We start from the raw sequence: 15,480 nt of genomic DNA on the forward strand, positions 1-15,480 counted from the left end.
CTTCAGTAGTGAGGAGGAGACACCAACCATGGCTGTTACTGGATAAACATCTTGCTCCACAGCGGTGAGTGGACATGAGCCCTTCACTGCTTCTTTTTTTCATTCCTCCTAGGTTTCGTGGTGCTATCATCTTATACAATTGCTGCATTCTAGAAAAACTATGTGTAAATTAAAAATTTATACCTTATATTCAACTTTTGTAAATTGAATTGCATTCTAAGTGCACTAGGCAAGCTGTCTATTTAAAGGAATCCTCTGATGGACCCTTTTGTAATGTGAAAAATTAATTCCAAATGAATCTGTTTCACAGTTCCAATCTCTGTATCTCTGCTTTTCTTCTCCTGGACAGCTAACTAGGTCATAGCATTCTATTCTCAGAGCCCAGCCCCACACAAACACTAATTGGTTTTCACATCTGAAAGGTTGTGTATCACTTTGTCATTTCTAAATTTACATGATGCAATCCATGTACAAGATGGGAGATTTCATACCCTGTGGGAGGAGCAAGTGCCACATGCTTAGTTTTCCAAATATATCTAGAGACACAAAATATTTTTAAAAAGGCAGAACTTCGGGAGTGCCTTCCTTAAACTCAGATTTCATCAGTTTGGGGTTTCTTTGGGAATTAATGAATGCCTATTACCCGTGGAGAAAATATCTGACATAGTTTCCCACCTTGATACTTATTTTATAATGGAAGATAGTAATTAAAAACAAATGTGGAAACAAACAAAACCAAAACCCCCACCTAATCAAGAATTACAAAACTACAGACTGTAAACTTTATAACCCCAAAATTGAAAAATAAATAAATAAATGCACCATTTTAAATATATTGTTGAGGGCTCTGGAACCCAAAATTGGGAATGTACATTAGTCAGCATACAGGTCAAACCTTATTGCTATTTAAGAAAAAAATCATGCTGGGCTAAAAATCATACCTTGTGTGATTGTAATTAATTAGTTAGGCTGTCTCTTAGATCAGAGGTTGCTAGAACCTTGCAAGGACTTTTGGGAGAGACCACACAGGCATTCAGGCTTTACTGGTGGTGGCTCAGCGTTGAAGAATCCTCACCTGTAATGCAAGAGCTGCAGAAACGCAGGTTCGATCCCTGGGTGGGAAAGATCCCCTGGAGGAGGGCGTGGCAACCCACTCAAGTGTTCTTGCCTGGAGAACCTCCCAGGGACAGAGGAGCCTGGCGGGCTACAGTCCATAGGATCACAAAGAGTCGGACACAACTGAAGCAACTATGCACGCACACAGGCACTCAGCCTTCAGAATAGTCTCCTTTGGTAGCAGCTGCTGTTTCACCTTGGCTCTCAGGTTCCTCTTTGTTTATCCTATCAGTTGCATCAGAGTGACTGGAAGGTTAGATTGTAGCATTCTCTTCCAGAGTGTTTCTCATGTTTGGATGTATATTGGACTCAACTGGGAAACTTTAAAAGCTTCCCATGTCTGGGTGACATCGCCATGGATTTTGGTTTAATTGGTCCTGGGCGCTGGCACTTGTCAAAGTTCCCCCAGGTGATTCTAATGTGCAGCCAAAGAGCCACAGAATTCCAGGCTGTTAAATTCATGGCTCTGCTGGATCCTTGGGCTCTTGGACTTTAAGAACCTACTGATCTCTGGTCTCATGTGCTCTGTCTTTCATATACACATGCTGAAAAGACAGGCTTGGGAAGAGTAGTTGAATTCTTTCCCTGACCAACTTCCAGGAGGCACTGGAAGAAGTTCAACAAATACAAGTATTGGCAAAATACATCAAACTTCTGAAAAGTGACACCTCCTGTGCCAGAGAAATTCAGAAAGCATAGGAGCATCCTGGGTGAGAATTCCAATTCTGCTTCCTTAAACTTAGTAAAATTACTTACTCTTTCTCAGCCTCAGTTTCCTTATCTATAAAATTGGAATACTTCCTTTCTAAGGTTTACTTAAATGACTGTTCAAAGTGTCTAAATAGTGCTTAACATGCCGCAGAAGTGCATAGTTATAGCTGTTTAAACAGAAAGAATACAGAAAATAATTAAAGCTTATCCACTGACTATACTCCAAAATAATAATAATTAAAAATTATTGAGCCAGTTTATTCAATTATTTATCCATGGAACAAATATTTATTACATACTGACTTCATTCCAATCATACTGCTAGCTACTAGGGACACAGATATGAATTTAACAGACATGATTCCTATCTTGGTACATCTTACAACTCAGCTAAGTACTTTATTTCTGGAGGTGATTTCAAGCAGTCCAAAGACTGAGCTTTCTAGAGGAGTGGTAAGACTACAAACTGACCTTCACCACACCCTCACAGCAAATATTCAGAGTGTACTAGGCCGTTAAGAAATTTGTGCCAAACAGACAGACAAGCACTTTATCAGGGTTCCATAACTGTCTTGAAGGGCCAGGGAGGTATAAAAACCCTTATGAGAATATCAAAGGGAGCATCTCAGAACACCTGACGATTTGTGCCCACTCTGTTCGGGCAGTTTTAGGAGTAGTGGTGTACCTTCTGGTACCTTCTGGGTTCTCCTAGGCCAGAGAAGCTATGTTCCCTCCACCCCCAGCTCACCCAGTTGGGAGTGCTGCTGTGCCTCCCTTCCACACAGCCGTCTATGTGTTGTAAGTTGTGACTTACCTACATTATGGGAACTTGCATCTTTTGTTTGGGTCTGTTAGCGTTTTTCAACCAATCGCTTTCTCTTTTGACAATACTGCCTCTCCCAATCACAATCCTAACAGCTAGTACTATTATCTGTGTATTACACATAAGGGGCTTCCCAGGTTGCTCTGTGGTAAAGAATCTGTCTGTTAAGCAAGAGATGGGGTTTGATCCCTGGGTTGGGAAGATCCTTTGGAGAAGGAAGTGCAACTCACTCCAGTATTCTTGCCTGGAGAATCCCATAGACAGAGAAGCTTGTGGGCTACAGTCCAAGGGGTCACAAAGAGTCAGACAGGACTTCATGACTAAACTGCCACTCACTATTAGGTGTAAGACTTAGGTAACTTGCCCAAGGTCACTTATCTGAGCTGTTAAGAGGCAAAGCCAAGACTGAACCTCCGATCTGTCTGACCCAAGAGCTCATTGTTTTAACCTCTGCCTCACTGGACAAATCTCAGGTGAGTATGCTTTAGAAATACCAAAATATGGCTCTTCAGAGAATTAATTTTAAAACCACAAGTAAAGAAAAAGGAGAGCAGGTGGAACTAGAAGATGATGCTGGGACTCAACCTAATCTAATATTGGCCTGTGAGCTCCTTATGAAATGATGTGAGACTGGAATCCAATAAAGAATTGTGTCCAGTTTGCCTTGTTATCAATCAGACCTCCTGATACTTAATTTCATGACATTCCATAGATTAAAGTCTAAATGATTAAGGTTCCCACCTCTTCAGAGCTGTAGCTGCAACCCTTTTGTCAAACCAGGAATGTAATAACTATGGCTAAAAAGGCAATAGTAACAATTTGTAGAGGGTACAAGACCCTTGCTAAAACTAGATAATCTTTCCCCACCTTCAGGATAAAAATTTTGACAGAATGTGTGGATGTGCATATGTGTGTGTAAGTGCACGTGTGTAATGGCTTATGTGCAAGTACTCGGGTGTGTGTAGACAGAGATTTTAAGCTAGCCTTTTCTGATTCTCCATAGGTTGCAGTGTACACTTTGAAAGGTATCTATCCAGCTCGCTGTAACTGCTTTTATTGATCCCTATCCCAATCAGGTCATTGTCAACCATGTTTACTGAATGAAATATGACCCCCATCTCCATTCCAACCACATTTGTTTAGACTAGAGGCGGTCATATGATCCAAAGGGACCAATCATATTTTCTCTCATGGCTAACTGTACTTATCATTCTGCTTTTTGTGTTTATGCCCTTTGCCATATGACTTTGTAGGACCTCCCACTAGAGGGTGAGTATATTTTCTCTCCCTATCAATGTCAGACTCAGCCCTGTGACTTGCCCAGGGAATGCCAGAGGATACAGGAGACTGTCTAGTGGGAACTGGGGCATGTAAATGGCAGTTTGTTGTGGAAGAAGGCTGAACTCATCTTTCCTCTTTTTCTGACTTGCCCTTTTGCTTAAACTTATTTGTGGCTTTTTTCTTTCATTGAGGTGAAGTTCACATAACATAAAATTAACCAGTTTAAAGTGAACAAGTCAGGGGCATTTAGTACATTCACAATATTTTGCAACCACCACCTCTATCTAATTCCAAAATATTTTGATCATCCCCAAATAGAACCCTGTATCCAAGAAGCAGTGTTTCCTGATTTCCCCCTTCTCTACCCAGATCCTGGCAACCACCAGTCTTTTCGTTTTTATGGATTTACCTATTGCTCTTGACTGAATTGTGTCTCCCTCCCTCCAATTTCATATGTTGGAGCCCTAACGCCTCATGTGACTGTATTTGAAATAGGGCCTTTACAGAGGTGAACAGGCTGAAATGAAGTCAAAAGAATGAAGCCTTGATCTGACAGAATTGGTGCCCTTATAAAAAGATAAAAAGACTCCAGAGCTGTCTCTGCCATGTGAGGGTGAGGTGAGAAGGTGACCATCTGTAAACTAGGAAAATGGCCCACTGTAAGTCCCATTGGAACCCAACCATGCTGGTACCTTGTCTTAGATTTCTAGGCTCCATGGTAAGAAAATAAATTTCTGCTGTTTAAAACATTCAATCTATGGTATTTTGCAATAGCCTCTTAAATACACTTTACTCCAGATATTCGTATAAATACAGTCATACAATATAGATCTTTGTCCCTTTTCTTTATTTAGCATGTTTTCAGAGTTCCTCCATGCTGCAGTATGCATCACTACATCATTCTTGTTAAGACTGGGTAATGTTCTAGTGTATGGATACCACTTTTTAAAATCTATTCTTCTGTTGAAGGATATTTGTGTTAGTTTTCTTTTTTTTCTCCCCACCTTTTGGCTATTGCGAATAGTGCTGCTATAAACATTTGAGTACAGGTATTTGAGTATTTGTTTTCAATTCTTTGGGGAATATATCTAAGGGTGGAATTGCTGGCTCATATGGTAATTCTCAGAACACTGAAATTTTGGTGCTCAGATTTTTCAGAGCTATTTCCTGATTCCCACACAGAAATTCTCCCTTGAATTCCATAAGAAACTCTTAGAATACTTTCAACAAATTCCTTTTGCTGCTGTAGCTAGACAATTCTTGCTTCGGCAATGAATTAAAGCTTAGAGAACCTAAACTAATAGACAACAAAATTTCTACATTTTGGTCAAAATATTATAAGAAAACAGGCTCAAAACTCCCCTTTTGAAGTCTGTCACAGGGGTGGTAAATCCCCTGAAGATATTAATCAAGTCAGGTGACTATGTTGGGAAGACCCTGGAATCTGACTTGACTGTGTAACTGTTGCTTAGATTGCTGTTGCTATGTTGCTAAGTCACTCAGTCGTGTCCAACTCAGTGCGACCCCATAGATGGCAGCCCACTAGGTTCCTCTGTCCCTGGGATTCTCCAGGCAAGAATACTGGAGTGGGTTGCCACTTCCTTCTCCAGTGCATGAAAGTGAAAAGTGAAAGTGAAGTCGCTCAGTCATGTCCGACTCTTAGCAACCCCATGGACTGCAGCCCACCAGGCTCCTCCATCCATGGGATTTTCCAGGCAAGAGTACTGGAGTGGGGTGCCATTGCCTTCTCTGTTGCTTAGATTACCACATACCTTTGCGACCAGGCAGCATAGGACCTTGCATTTAGAGCATATTCCAGTTCAAAACGACTTCGTAGAGCTGCCACATGGCTCCGGCCAGGCCCTCCGCGGTTCACCAGACAATCAGAAGAAGAGGAAGGTGAGAGAGACCCGCTGCTGTTACTTGAAGCAGGAGACATCAGCTGAATGAAGGAGGGGCCATTTCAGTCATTTAATAAATCCAACAGGCTTAAAAGCATAGTATTATAAAATGTAGATTTATTTTAGCTTTCTATTCTAGGATTTCTCATATTTTAATTTCTATTCAGCTCAGCTTGCTTCAGCCTTTCCTTTCAGCTTCTGATGGCAACACTTGGCTAGCTTAATTTACTTTTTTTGACCCAGTTATATGCTGAGAACTGACCCATAAAACTTATGCTTTTCTTTCTCAAAACACAGTAGGCTCAAGTCAGATTCATAAAACAGATAGAAGATCATTATTCAATGGTTAAAAGATTCTCTACATTTTCACTATAGTGATAAGATTCATGGGAGAGTTCCTTAAAATTGGAACTTATGATTATTCCCTTCTTACATGAAATGATTCCCTTTACATGAACTGAATTTACACACTTTTCCAAGGATACATACATTTCATAAAATGAAGGATGCTTTAATTTCCAGCAAGGATGAGGACTAAATAGAGTTAATGTAGAGAGTTTTGAAAAATAATTACACATAGCTAAGTGGACCATGAACTTTCAGATATTCAAGGTGGTTTTAGAAATGCAGAGGAACCAGAGATCAAATTGCCAACATCTGCCAGATTATCAAAAAAGCAAGAGAGTTTCAGAAAAATATCTATTTTTGCTTTATTGACTATGCCAAAGCCTTTGGCTGTGTGGATCACAACAAACTGTGGAAAATTCTGAAAGAGATGGGAATACCAGACCACCAGACCTGCCTCTTGAGAAACCTATATGCAGGTCAGGAAGCAACAGTTAGAACTGGACATGGAACAGACTGGTTCCAAATAGGAAAAGGAGTACATCAAGGCTGTATATTGTCACCCTGCTTATTTAACTTATATGCAGAGTATATCATGAGAAACGTTGGGCTGGAAGAAGCACAAGCTGCAATCAAGATTGCCGGGAGAAATAATAATAACCTCAGATATGTGGAGGACACCACTCTTATTGGCAGAAAGTGAAAAGGAACTAAAAAGCCTCTTGAAAGTGAAAGAGGAGAGTGAAAAAGTTGGCCTAAAGTTCAACATTCAGAAAAGTAAGATCATGGCATTGGTCCCATCACTTCATGGGAAATAGATGGGGAAACAGTGGAAACAGTGTCAGACTTTATTTTGGGGGGCTCCAAAATCACTGCAGATGGTGTTGCAGCCATGAAATTAGAAGACGCTTACTCCTTGGAAGGAAAGTTATGAACGACCTAGATAGCACATTAAAAAGCAGAGATATTACTTTGCAAACAAAGGTCTGTCTAGTCAAGGCTATGGTTTTTCCAGTAGTCATGTATGGATGTGAGAGTTGGACTGTGAAGAAAGCTGAGCACCGAAGAATTGATGCTTTTGAACTGTGGTGTTGGAGAAGACTCTTGAGAGTCCCTTGAACTGCAAAGAGATCCAACCAGTCAATTTTAAAGGAGATCAGTCCTGGATGATCATTGGAAGCACTGATGCTGAGGCTGAAACTCCAATACTTTGGCCACCTCATGAGAAGAGTTGACTCACTGGGAAAGACCTGGATCCTGGGAGGGATTGGGGGCAGGAGGAGAAGGGGACGACAGAGGATGAGATGGCTGGATGGCATCACCGACTTGATGCACATGAGTTGGTGTGAACTCCGGGAGTTGGTGATGGACAGGGAGGCCTGGCGTGCTGCGATTCATGGAGTCGCAAAGAGTCAGACACTACTGAGAGACTGAACTGAACTGAAGTACAGTTAGAAAATAGAAGAGTGTGAGGGAAAAAAATGAGAAAGAGAAAACAAAAAATAAGATAATAGTTTTCTTGAATTTTTTAATAAACTTGCTGTTTACACACTCTGTGGTTGTGGTTTAGCTGCTAAGTCATGTCTAATTCTTGCAACCTCCTGGACTGTAGCCCACCAGGCTCCTGGATCCATGAGATTTTCCAGGCAAGAATACTGGAGTGGGTTGCCATTTCCTTCTCTAGGGGATCTTCCTGATCTAGGGATTGAACCCTGGTCTCCTGCACTGCAGGCAGATTCTTTACTATCAGAGAAGCACTATCAGAGAAGAACATTAATTCTTTGATATAATAATTTCATGAGACAGTAGATTTTTATTTAAAAAATAATATATGTAAATTTTAGGCTCTTCAAGTAGACAAGACATTTCTCAGTAAAGAATCATGCGATGTTGAAATGAACCTTCAGACTTTCCAATGATTTAGTCTCATCCTTGTCATCCTTATGCAGTCTGATGGGGTATCTACTACATCCAGATCCATTCATTTATCTTAGGATGGCTCTGACCATTGGAAAGTTTCTTCCTCATAATTAACCACATCTACTACTGGACTTCATTTCCATCTGTTGGCCCACAGAGAACTAGGCCAATCCCTTTCCTATATGATATAGTTCTTCAGATGTTTATAAACAGCTGTTGACTCATCCTAATTTTGCCTTGTCCAGGATAAGCATCTTTGATTCCTCTAATTGGTTGTCGATCCATTCACCATTCTGATTTCTATTCCTTAAAATTTGTGTTCCAGTTTTAATAATCCCTTTATAAGAATATGTGCTCAGTCACTCAGCTATGTCCAACTCTTTGTGACACCATGAACTGTAGCATGCCAGGCTCCTCTGTCCGTGGCATTATCCCAGCAAGAATACTGGAGTGGGTTGCCATTTCCTCCTCCATTGTAAGGATATATGTTGGGTACTATTTTGTTTGGCCATCTCAGAAGAGAGAGGAACAATCACATTCTTTATTCTGATGTAAGACAGATATTTCATATTCTAACTCCCCCAAGGTTTATTATCCACTAATCATGGTGCTCCAAAACCATTATCTCCATTGTTTGATGCTTCTGCTGTTGTTTCCTTGACTCTAGTGCATGATGATATATTTATTCCTGTTAAACTTATTCTTGTTAGATATGTCCTACTACTTTATCTTCCAAAATACTCTAGAATCCTGCTTTCAAATATTTGTTCTGTCTCAACTTTATTATATCTGCAACTGTGATGAGCAGAGAGACTTCTTGACCAAGATCTGAACCACTGACCAAAAGTTGAAGAGTAGAGAGAACGGAGCCTTATGGAACTCCACAAGTTAAATCCCTTAAAGATGATCCTAGTCCATTATTTAGTGCAACCCACTCCGGCAACTTCTTTTTGCATATAGCCTGTAGTTACTCATCTTCTCTACTAGGGGAGACTGTGCTAAGAGGCTTGGTCAGTTTAGTACATCCTACCATTATCTCTGTTTCTGGAAATCACTCTCTAATCTAACTGGATATACCCCATGCTTGGCACAACCTTGCTCTTTCAAACACAAAGGTTCAAAGTGAGAGGATACTTGAAACTGAAGCCTTAAAAGTGCTTCTCAACATCCCAGGCCTCTGGTAGATGCTCTTGTTTGTAGGGGCTACTGTAGCCCTACCAAATATGCCTTTACTTCTCTCTAGTTTGTATGTTTCAGGATTGAAGAGAAGGGAAAGGAAGCTTTATGTCTAAGACCAAAGTTTCATTCCATAGGAAAAACTTTCTCTTTATAAATCCCGGTAAAGAGTCATGAAATAGAGACACTCCCTGCAGGCTGTAGTTGCAGACCTGGGGCACTTCTACAAAAGATTGCATTCAGATCACTCTTGGCTAAAATTTTTAAAAAAGAAAACTTTTGTTGGATGGTTTCACTCTGGGATTTAGTTGTGCAATCTCAGATTGATGCTGTCTTTCTCCATTTTTGCCCCTACACTTCATACACTCATTTATACATGAGCCTGTATGTGTAATGTCCATCTTCTTCTCTTGTAGCACTTACCTGCATTGGGGAATATATTATTATTTTTGAATTAGTGCTGATGTTCCAGTTCCCTTGACTATTTTCAAATGCTATCTCCTGAACAGGTGTATAGAAGATTAAGGCAATTATAGAGAAAATTAAAGCAAACAGCTCCTTAATATTAAGGAAAGAAAATTCCATTAGCCTCATTACCAACACATATCTCTTTATGCAACATATGTGTGGTACACAAGCAATGCCTCCCGATTAACTTAACATGCTAATTTTAGTAACAATTTTTTTCTGTTCTTACTGAACATAAATGGACAATGGCTTAATGTTTTAGCTTACATTTCATTGTATGTAAGAATTTTTATATAGAAAAAATTGATTTAAATCATCTTCTAACATTTTTGTTATATTTTAAAATTTTTACTTATCAATTTTTTAAATTATGCATTTGCTTGCCTGATCATTTCTTGGAAGAGCCCAAATTCACTCTGAATTTGCCTTTGTCCCTATAGATGCAGTTATTAGAACTTAAGTGACAGGGTAAAAATATGAATGGAGTTATGGACACTCACGCTTATATTCTTTCCATAAGTACCAGCAACATCCATCCCCCAAGAATTCTGTGTATCCAAGCCTTTTTAATGGACATATTTCAGAAGGTAAATTTCTTACCTCAATGTTGCAGAGACACTCTTCTAACTTGGTAACAACTTCAGAAAATTCAGGTCTTCCCTGTAAATAAAGAAAAGACTTTTTTCCCCCAAAGAATAAAAGAGAGGCAGCTCTCTTTGGATTTTAAAATTTAGTATTTGCATGTATAAAGAATGAGATTAACCATCAAGTATATTTTTATTTAAAATACACTTGTATTGAAGTGTTAATTGAATGTTCATTTGCTGTTCAGGGAGGAATGTTGAGTCTCCCTCTGATAAGAGTTTTAAGTCAGCATTTGCAACTACATTCAGATAATGGAATAGTGGAAAAGCTTTAATTAGCTTTGCATGCTTTTAAATGGCAGGTTTTCCTCTTCAAAATGAAAGAATAAAAGTGAATACTAAAAACTATTAACTATCTCTGTGCCTTATAATACACTGTACAATGTGTCTGTAAGAAAAGTACTGCTACAGCTAATTTTATAATTAGGTTCACTTTTGAAAATAGCATCTCAGATTCAAAACTATGATCAATAGCAACCCCACGACTATGCCCTACTTTAGAGGTTAAGATAAGCTTTTTATCTTCAAAAAGTGTCATTAAAGGTATTGTCTACTATGAATCTTCCTGCCAGATGAGTTTGGTTAAATAAACAGTTCTTGTATTCTGATTATATTGTAAGCTTTGTTCTAGTTGCTAGGGATATATAAGCGAGTATAGATCTGGGGGAAAAATTCTTGGGATTTTAGAAAATGTCGGTCTCTTTGGAAGAAATTATATGCCTCCTTTTGTCAGGTCCTAAGGACTACATAACCTATCATTTCTCCCTTTATGAAACTTTCACTGCCAGGAGGTGGATAGCCCAATTTAACATTCAGGTGCTGTAACCAACTAATTTAGATTCTTAGTAGAACAATTTCTCCCTTAATATCTAGCCCTCTCCTGAGGACACTGCCTCCCCGGAGCTCTCCAAGAGGAAGCTGTTTTCTCTTACATGTTCCTGTACCTCCAGGAGTGTGCGGGTGATGGTAGGGTAAGCAGGGGTCTGTGTCTTTCCCACTGACTTTGCAAATTCCGAATGGTTTCTCCTTGAAAAGGTACCAGTTTATCAAGCTTTTCCACAGAGCCACTCTCCTTTGGTCAAAGATTTTGCATCTGGCTCACTGTTATGTTCTCTAGCATGACTCTCAGGGTTTTTATTATCCAAGCAGATAATCACAAAGGTGACCCCTGACTTCCGGGTTCCTTTGTCTCCTCTTCTTCGATGATCTTATCCTCTACTTTCCCTTAGTTAATTAGCTTGCTGGACTCATTCCTAGCGATGCTTGCAACTTCTCCGAGCTATTCCACCTCACACTTTCCACCAGATCACTTTCAGGGCTCTGCCTCCTTCCTATCTAGCTCACTTTTTCCAGAAGCCTGACTCCAACAAACTTTGACCACATAAATCATCTCATCACTTAAGAAAACCCTGCTTTTTATTGTGATGATTTTCAAATATACCCTAAAGCAGAAGAAAACAGTGCAATAAACCAATATCCATGTGTGTGTATATATATATAGTGTGTGTGTGTGTGTTTATTACTCAGCCTTAAAACCCTTATTCTTGCCAATATTGCTCTATCTTCTGTCTATCATCTAATCTGTCTCCCCTACTTTCTGTTCCTGTTACCATCTTTTCACTGTCACAGGGTCATCACATTTCCTCCCTGATTTAGCTTGGATTTCATTGACAATCACTCCCTTCCACACAGCCTCAACTCCCTTGCCCTACTGTGTAATTGTACACAATTGGAAAAATCCTAGTCTTGATTAAATCATCCTGATAGGTCTTATTTCAAAATTATGACCCTCTAATCAGAAGTGACCCTTAGTACTGCTCAGAGAGCCTAGCTCATTCTGTTTAACACTCTATGTGGCTATTTTGCACCTTCTCTTTCCTCAAACCTTCAGCGATCAATGCAAAGAAATAGAGGAAAACAACAGAATGGGAAAGACTAGAGATCTCTTCAAGAAAATCAGAGATACCAAGGGAACATTTCATGAAAAGATGGGCTCGATAAAGGACAGAAATGGTATGGACCTAACAGAAGCAGAAGATATTAAGAAGAGACGGCAAGAATACACAGAAGAACTGTACAAAAAAGATCTTCATGACCCAGATAATCACGATGGTGTGATCACTGACCTAGAGCCAGACATCCTGGAATGTGAAGTCAAGTGGGCCTTAGAAAGCATTACTACGAACAAAGCTAGTGGAGGTGATGGAATTCCAGTTGAGCTATTTCAAATCCTGAAAGATGATGCTGTGAAAGTGCTGCACTCAATATGCCAGCAAATTTGGAAAACTCAGCAGTGGCCACAGGACTGGAAAAGGTCAGTTTCCAATCCCAAAGAAAGGCAATGCCAAAGACTGCTCAAACTACCGCACAATTGCACTCATCTCACATGCTAGTAAAGTAATGCTTAAAATTCTCCAAGCCAGGCTTCAGCAATATGTGAACTGTGAACTTCCTGATGTTCAAGCTGGTTTTAGAAAAGGCAGAGGAACCAGAGATCAAATTGCCAACACTCGCTGGATCATGGAAAAAGCAAGAGGATTACAGAAAAACATCTATTTCTGCTTTATTGACTATGCCAAAGCCTTTGACTGTGTGGATCACAATAAACTGTGGAAAATTCTGAAAGAGATGGGAATACCAGACCACCTGACCTGCCTCTTGAGAAATTTGTATGCAGATCAGGAAGCAACAGTTAGAACTGGACATGGAACAACAGACTGGTTCCAAATAGGAAAAGGAGTTCGTCAAGGCTGTATATTATCACCCTGCTTATTTAACTTATATGCTGAGTACATCATGAGAAACGCTGGGCTGGAAGAAGCACAAGCTGGAATCAAGGTTGCCGGGAGAAATATCAATGACCTCAGATATGCAGATGACACCACCCTTATGGCAGAAAGTGAAGAGGAACCAAAAAGCCTCTTGATGAAAGTGAAAGTGGAGAGTGAAAAAGTTGGCTTAAAGCTCAAAATTCAGAAAATGAAGATCATGGCATCCGGTCCCATCACTTCATGGCCAATAGATGGGGAATCAGTGGAAACAGTGTCAGACTTTATTTTTCTGGGCTCCAAAATCACTGCAGATGGTGACTGCAGCCATGAAATTAAAAGATGCTTACTCCTTGGAAGGAAAGTTATGACCAACCTAGATAGCATATTCAAAAGCAGAGACATTACTTTGCCAACAAAGGTCCATCTAGTCAAGGCTACGGTTTTTCCTGTGGTCATGTATGGATGTGAGCGTTGGACTGTGAAGAAGGCTGAGCACCGAAGAATTGATGCTTTTGAACTGTGGTGTTGGAGAAGACTCTTGAGAGTCCCTTGGACTGCAAGGAGATCCAACCAGTCCATTCTGAAAGAGATCAGCCCCGGGATTTCTTTGGAAGGAATGATGCTGAAGCTGAAACTCCAGTACTTTGGCCACCTCATGCGAAAAGTTGACTCATTGGAAAAGACTTTGATGCTGGGAGGGATTGGGGGCAGGAGGAGAAGGGGACAACAGAGGATGAGATGGCTGGATGGCATCACTGACTCGATGGATGTGAGTCTGGGTGAACTCGAGGAGTTGGTGATAGACAGGGAGGCCTGGCGTGCTGTGATTCATGGGGTTGCAAAGAGTCCGACACGACTGAGCGACTGAACTGAACTGAACTGACTGATAGCTCCTACTACTATTTCAACCACCTACCTATGTCTAAATTCACATAATCTGCCTTCACTTCCTTTTCTATAGATGAACTTTGCCTGATTCTATCTAAGGGCAGTTCCTTCACTGTGTGCTAGACCTTATCCCTGCTAATCTACTCAAGGACATTGCTCTAAGGATAATTCTTCCTTCTGTTTTTTGCATCACTTCACAGGTGGCTCAGTGGTCAAAAGAATCTGCCTGCCAATGCAGGAGACACAAGAGATGAAAGTTTGATCTCTGTGTTGGGAAGATCCCCTGGAGTAGGAAATGGCAAACCCCTCCAGTATTCTTGCCTGAAAAATCCCATTGTCAGAGGAGCCTGGCAGGTTACAGTCCATGGGGTTGCAAAGAGTTGGAAACAACTGAGCACACATAAAGTTGTCTAACAAATCATCAAAAATGCCATGGTTTAAAATAATGCCAACTTATTAGCTCACAGTTTCTGTGGGTCAGAGTTTAGTATAGGTTAACTGGGTCCTTTGCTCTGGGCCTCAACAGATTAAAATTATGGCATCAGTGCACTCTGTGAATATCATCTGAGTCTTTTCCCAGCTTGCTGGTACAGGAAGAACTCATTTCCTTGTGGATGTATGACTCAGGTCCTTATTTTCTTGCCAACTGTTGTTCAGCAGTGACTGTCAGCTTCCAGAGGATGCCCACAGCTCCCTGCCACACAGCCCCTCTAAGCAGTTCACAACATATCCATTTGCTTTCTTTCTGGCCAGCAAGGACGTGTGTCTCTAAACTTCGCCCCCTGTAACCAACTGAAGAAAAATTCTTTGCTTTTAAAGGGGTCATTTGAGTAGGTCACACCTACCCAGGATAATCTTTGTTTTGCCATATTAGAAAACATAATTATGTGCTTAATTGTTCATCATATGCATAGATTCTGCTCACACTCAAATGAAGGGAGTTATTCCTGGCATGTATACCAGGGGGTAGAAATCTTGAGGGGGCAACCTAAAATCCTCTTTATTAAATGTTAGCACTAAAAATGGGGGGGAAATCCTGGAAGAAAAGGGTCTGGGAGAGGGAGCCCCATTATTTGGATTTGCATGCATGCATGCTAAGTCTCTTCAGTCGTGTCCAACTCTTTGCGACCCCATGGGCTGTAGCATGCCAGGCTCCATTTGTCCATGGGATTCTCCAGGCAAGAATACTGGAGTGTGTTGCTATTACCTCCTCCAGGGGATCTTTCCTACCCAGGATTGAAACCCTGCCTCTTATGTCTCCTGCACTGGCAGGTGTGTTCTTTACCACTATGGCTACCTGGGAAGCCCATTTGTATATAGACTCTGCCTAATTCTCTGGCTGACCTCTGAAACCCATATGCATAGGGCAGACTCTAAGCAGTCCAGGGAGGCTAAAAGAAGGGAACTTGGATCTTCTGCTCAGTGCAGAACATTGT

At 40.6% G+C, this 15,480-nt stretch overlaps 1 protein-coding gene across 1 annotated transcript in view; it reads right to left on the bottom strand.

Moving 5' to 3' along the window:
• The window catches only part of TNNI3K (TNNI3 interacting kinase), a 351,856-nt gene that overhangs the window by 58,248 nt on the left and 278,128 nt on the right, over window positions 1-15,480 (bottom strand). The window contains exons 22-23 of the mRNA XM_070367853.1: window positions 10,342-10,401; window positions 5,704-5,873 (exon numbers count right to left, since the gene is read on the bottom strand). Of these exons, the coding sequence (XP_070223954.1) occupies window positions 5,704-5,873; window positions 10,342-10,401 (230 nt within the window). The remainder of the gene's footprint in view (window positions 1-5,703; window positions 5,874-10,341; window positions 10,402-15,480) is intronic.

The sequence above is a fragment of the Bos mutus genome, chromosome 3 (assembly GCF_027580195.1).
Source record: "Bos mutus isolate GX-2022 chromosome 3, NWIPB_WYAK_1.1, whole genome shotgun sequence".
NCBI lineage: Eukaryota > Metazoa > Chordata > Mammalia > Artiodactyla > Bovidae > Bos > Bos mutus.